This window comes from Agrilus planipennis, unplaced genomic scaffold, assembly GCF_000699045.2.
Source record: "Agrilus planipennis isolate EAB-ADULT unplaced genomic scaffold, Apla_2.0 scaffold345, whole genome shotgun sequence".
Lineage (NCBI taxonomy): Eukaryota > Metazoa > Arthropoda > Insecta > Coleoptera > Buprestidae > Agrilus > Agrilus planipennis.
In genome coordinates this window covers 29,498-35,115 of record NW_020439046.1, presented here as the reverse complement: position 1 = coordinate 35,115, position 5,618 = coordinate 29,498, and the positions used below count along the sequence as shown (strand labels likewise).

The 5,618-nt window shown below is 32.6% G+C and overlaps 1 protein-coding gene across 1 annotated transcript in view; it reads right to left on the bottom strand.

The window, feature by feature from the left end:
* Positions 1–4,151, bottom strand: part of LOC108742596 (transcription factor Dp-2) — a 6,826-nt gene extending 2,675 nt beyond the window's left edge. Inside the window, exons 1-6 of the mRNA XM_025976887.1 lie at positions 4,051–4,151; positions 3,341–3,435; positions 3,076–3,272; positions 827–986; positions 203–564; positions 50–143 (exon numbers count right to left, since the gene is read on the bottom strand). Of these exons, the coding sequence (XP_025832672.1) occupies positions 50–143; positions 203–564; positions 827–986; positions 3,076–3,158 (699 nt within the window). The 5' untranslated portion in view covers positions 3,159–3,272; positions 3,341–3,435; positions 4,051–4,151. The remainder of the gene's footprint in view (positions 1–49; positions 144–202; positions 565–826; positions 987–3,075; positions 3,273–3,340; positions 3,436–4,050) is intronic.
* Between the last annotated feature and the right edge of the window lie 1,467 nt (positions 4,152–5,618).

The following is a 5,618-nucleotide window of genomic DNA, read 5'->3' as shown; positions in this document are numbered from 1 at the left end:
AAAAAAAAAAAAAAATAAATATGAAAAACCAAGAAAATATTTAAAAAAATATTCCTTTACCCATTAACATCCCTATTTGTTTTAAAACGTACACGTCGTCATGAATTTCAAACTTATCGTTAAAATGAAACAAATATTCCATCCTGAAATAAAGTAGAAATAATAAATAAAATCATCAAAAGAAAAGTGCGAATGTCCTTACTTATCATTCGAAATACTACAGTCGATAACAGTCTTTTTGTTTGTATTGACAACAATAAAAGGCAACTGAATAAAGGAATTTGGAGCCGGAGACCCGTGCACTTGCTCCCTGTACTGGTTGCGAAGCGCTAAATTTTTGAAAGCGATCTGATTTAATATGAGGTCGTGTAATTTTTGAGTCTTTTCCCTGATACTTTCGATTCGCTTCTTTTTTTCTCTTTCAAGCTGTATGCATTCCTGGAGGGAATTCGTTGGAAGACCGAGCCATCTGATTTCTTTTTTCTCTTTAGAAATAATGTTCATTGCCATCAGAACGTTAAGCGCATCGTACACGCGTCGCCTGATATTTTTTTGGTCATATTGCTGAAAAAAAACTATGTTTAAATACCAATCTCTTAAGTTACGTTTTTCATTATATACTAGTGGATGCATTGTGCAGAGATACACTACAAAGAAATCATCAAAGGTTAAATTTCCTTGTTATTAGAACTCTAAAAATAATCTAAGCCCAAAATGAAAACAAAATCCATTAATTTTTAGGGATCTTGCCAAGCTAAGGGCTCAAACATTGCTTCTCGTTATGTATATGATTTCGGTTTTAAATGAAAAAAAAAGTACTTGGTACCTGGTCTGCTATTGTACTGTTCATGGCATCTGTGAATTCTCCTACTAATTCGTCTGCTACTTCATTGTAAGAAGTTGTACCCTTCTTTCTTACTTTTTCGCATACTTTCATGGAAAAATGTCTAAGCCCTTTGCCAACCTTCTCTGTCTTTCTTCGTTTGCTGAAAAATAAATATTCATTCAAACAAAAAATTACTTAAAATTATTTAAGAGAAGGATTGATATTTTTTGGATAAAATTCAGTTTATATTTACAATGCAGAATGTTCTGGAACGTTCATTTAATAAAAAAAGATGCTCTCGTGAAATTTTTATCAGTATTTCTTTTCTATCATGCCTTTGGGTCTATTTTAAATGGCTCATCAGCGAGATAAAATCCATAATGCTGTTCGGAGAATCGGGCTACAAAGAAATCTATTTTGCAAAATAACTTTGCGAAAAACTCCGGGTTCAATATAAGCAAGGTTTGAAAACAAAATCTTTATTACAAGAATTTTGTCAAGCAACTTGCTGTAATATTCTGTTAAAATTACTAATCATAAAGTTAATGTGTTATTCTAAGAAAAATATTTTTAAGATATCCTCTCATTTATATTTTGTTAATAATTTCACGAATGAATGGGCTAAGATTTTTATTCTATTAAAGGCTTTATCGTTTTTCATTTTCTATCTTTAGATAGAAGTAGAACATTTTAATGGAATACATTCCGTCAAAAATCCATGGATAGCCAATTAAAATTAAAAATTAGCGTTAATCAAACAACTTATTTTTAGTTCATTAGAATGTTCCACTATGAATAATTATTAAATTCTTTTAACTAATATGAAATTAATATTACACAAAATTAAATAGAATAATCGAATAAAGGCAAAACCAGTAGATCATTTTGACCTTGCATAATCCTCTATATTTAGTGTAACAAATATTAGTATGGGCGTTTTCGTGCTATGTAGGTGATATAAATGCCATTCATTATGTATCATTTAGAAAGATGTAAGATTTTCACGATCAACAGTTTAAAACAAGTAAAAGAAAGAACACCCCGTACAGTATCTTTATAGACATGAAGAAAAAACTAATTCGCAAACCGCTTTACCGCTTTACATTACATTTATTACATATTTTAATATTATGGTATCAAAAGGGTTGTTTTTTTATCGGCAAGTAAAATTATGTGGTTGTATTTGTAAAAGTTAAGTTTTTTTTTTTATATTAAATTGGCACGATAATAAAATAGCACAACATGGGTTGACGATTGAAAATATTAGTATTCTGATAAATGACTTTGTGATAATTAACTTAATCTGTTGTATTATGTGCTAAATTTAGCATGTACCATTGAAATTTCGCATACGATAACACTAAAAGTGCAGAGTTTACTAAGGAACATTAATTTAATCAAACATACTAAAAACTTTGCCTAACTACAATACATAGAGCAAAGTCGAATTTGGAGATATAAAAAATGTACATGCATGTACATACTATACGTGTGAATAAGAACACCTACGAACAATATGCTGCAGGGATCACTAATTCTGTTATTAATGTATGATTCTATGATACATTCAAAATGCTTAGTGGACTCCTTCATAAAATTCAGTTGGATAGCATACAAATTAACCAAACGCATGGCTAGCTTTTTAAAATTACCATCTTTCCAAAAAAAATATCAATCAATTGTCGTCAAAGTGCAAACTATAAGAACAGTGCCCAAAATAACGACTTTGACTATAGAACACTTAACTTTGTGAAAGGTGATTGTTTATATACTATTTTTTGAAGGAAGGCACATAGTGGGCGAGTAGATACTCTAATTAATACAAACAAAAATCACATTTGGGTTCTATTGAAGGAACGAGTACGTCTTCATTTGTATGCATGTGAAACTATACGCTATGAATACTCCTCATTTTTTGTAACAACAAATTAATCAGTTCGCTGTTAAAAAATTAGGTAAAATTTTTCTGAGAATGCTTTTATCATTTATGAGACACTTCTCATAAGCCAGTCGAAAAATAAAACTTCATAATGCAACGGAAGTTGCGCGCGCACATTGACAAAAAATTGACTGTATGAAGTTAGTAGCGTGACTGCAAGTTAGCGAGCGAGGTGTATCCAATCAGCGATTACCGTCGTTCGTTGATTGGGGCGAGTTCGTACTCTGGTAATATATACGGTTATTATTATGAATATACCGGCTAAATAAATACGTAATTTTTTATATATATACGACATTATAAAACTTACTACTCTGGTGCAAAATCGGCATCGATTGTGTCTTGTCGCTTTCTGGCCCCACTGTGGTCCAAAATTGGCGGCGAAATATACATTTTCGCCGTCGTGGTCTGATTCGACGGAGACGTTTGCGGTACGACCGGTATCGCTGCTGGACTTTGAATTTGTACTTTTTGAGGTGTGGATGCGTTTATTATTTTAAAATTATGCTACGAAAATAACTTACGCTATATCAACAATTATTACCAACAAATCCGGATGAGATTGGAAAACTTACATTTGACGGATTTAATCTAACTGTCCTTTGGATATACTGTCCATCTGGTCCTTTCTGTGATAGTCGGGCTAAAGTACCTGCTGGTAACGACGTTTCTAAAAAAAAATTAAATACGATAATCCGCAATCGAACGATTGGCAACACGAGCCATTTTGGATTACCAATTCTGACGTTTTGTTGTCATTTGTACAGCATAAATTTATATAAATTACAAAATTATTTGACCGTTTAGATTTTCAAAATCAGGTCTGTATCATAATTTTTTTTTGGTATGTAGATCGATGCTGCGAAAAGTGAAACTAGGAAATTTTATTTGCGTAAATGAATTAATTACAGCTTTAATTTAATTAAAACGAAATTTTCAATGTAATTAAAATATCCAGTCTAACACTGAACGAAAGATACCTTCTTAAGGTTAATTAAAGCGTAACTTCAATACGCTAATTAGATCAACTAGTAAAAAAAGTAGCCAAAACTCCGGGATATCGACTCAAAATGCTTTTTAAATTTTATCGAAGGGAACAAAATAACGTCACTCTGTAGATTGTGTGTTGAAACTACAGGCTACAGATTAGGGTCTGTATGTAACCAAACATACGTGATTAAGTCATTTACGCTTGTGTATATGACCCTACTGACATTATATTTAATTTTTTATATTAATTCTTTTATTCTAGACAGCGTTTAGTAACATATAATATAAAACTTACTTGTGATAACTTTTTGCGGCGTTATCGTTCGTAATACCGGTGATCCTGTCTGAAAACAAAATTGACTACATTAGGATTTAAAAATTAAAATTGTATTTAACGCTGGTCAACTTTCTAATCAACAATTCTGATAATCTTTTAATTCTGAGCTAATTATTTAGTAATTTATCATAGTTCAGATCCGACAATATTTATTGACATATTGAATTGAATATTACAAAAAATTATTACTATAAACAAAACTCGAACAAAAAACCTTCATGATTATCAAAAACATTGACGGTATGACATACTGCCAAAGACCCATTGCTTGTAAGATGAAAACGTTATAAAATAACGGTCCCTTTTGATTGCGGGTACAAATGCAAATACATATATATACACCAATATACATATGTCTATGTATAATATGTACTGTACTTTTTGTATAGAAGCATTTGTAATAACGGCCCCTTCGAATTCCTATACTATTCCTGCACACATAATACACGTGTGGTTTTTAGTCTAAGGGGGTGAGAGTCGGTTGAAGGCAAGGGGGCACCTGTCATGTACCTAGGGGAGCCAGCATGATAGGAAAAGGCACCATCTGTTGATTCATAGACGCGGAATAAACAATGATGCAAGAAAAATCTACATCAAACAATTCTTAAGGTGAAATAGTGAACACGATGAACCCATTTATTATTAAGCTATACGAAATAAAGTACATTTCCTACAACATTTACGAATTTATTTATTTTAATAATTTTTATCATCATCGAAAGGTCGTCACTCCTATCATTGGTTGGACACGCACCTCCACTCTTTCCTATCCTGAGCTAATCTTCGCATTTCCCTAAAACTTGAACATCCCACATCCTTAACTATTTGCGAACAGTAATCTAATCTTGGTCTATCTTCATCCCTTCTAAATCCTGTTTCTGCCTCTAATATGTCTTTGACTAGACCTTCATGCCCGAGAAAGTGTCCTACCAACCTATCTCGCCTACTTCTTATTGACTTCCACAGTCTTCTATTCTCCTATTGTTTCTAACACCTCTTCATTTTTAACCTTCCTTATCCACGTTATCCTCATCATCCGCCTGTGACACCACGCTCCTTCTTTTCCGCCGCACTAATCGTCCATGTTTCGCACTCGTACAGAGCCGCTCTCCAAATATACACCTTTAACAATCTTTTTCGAATTTATAAATTAACCGTTGGCGAGGATAGAAATGACTTCTTTTTATTGAAAGCGACTCGACCCTGCACATTCCTCTGCTTTGTATCCCTACTATTCCTTCCGTCCTGACTTCCTAGATACCTAAAATCGGTCACTTCTTCTAATTTTTCGTCTTCTATCTTTATATTCGCTCTTTCCCTACTTTTTCTTCCATTATATACCAGTATTTTTGTTTTACTTCTATTTATTTTTTCACTATTTCTTTTTTCTGTCGATTTCTCCATTGTTACCAGTAAAGCTAGAACGACCTCCCGCGTTCCTCTGTTTCTTCTAAACCCAAATTGATCTTCCCCTAACAATTCTTCCGCCCTTTTTTCTATCCTCCTCGGTACAATTCTTATTATGA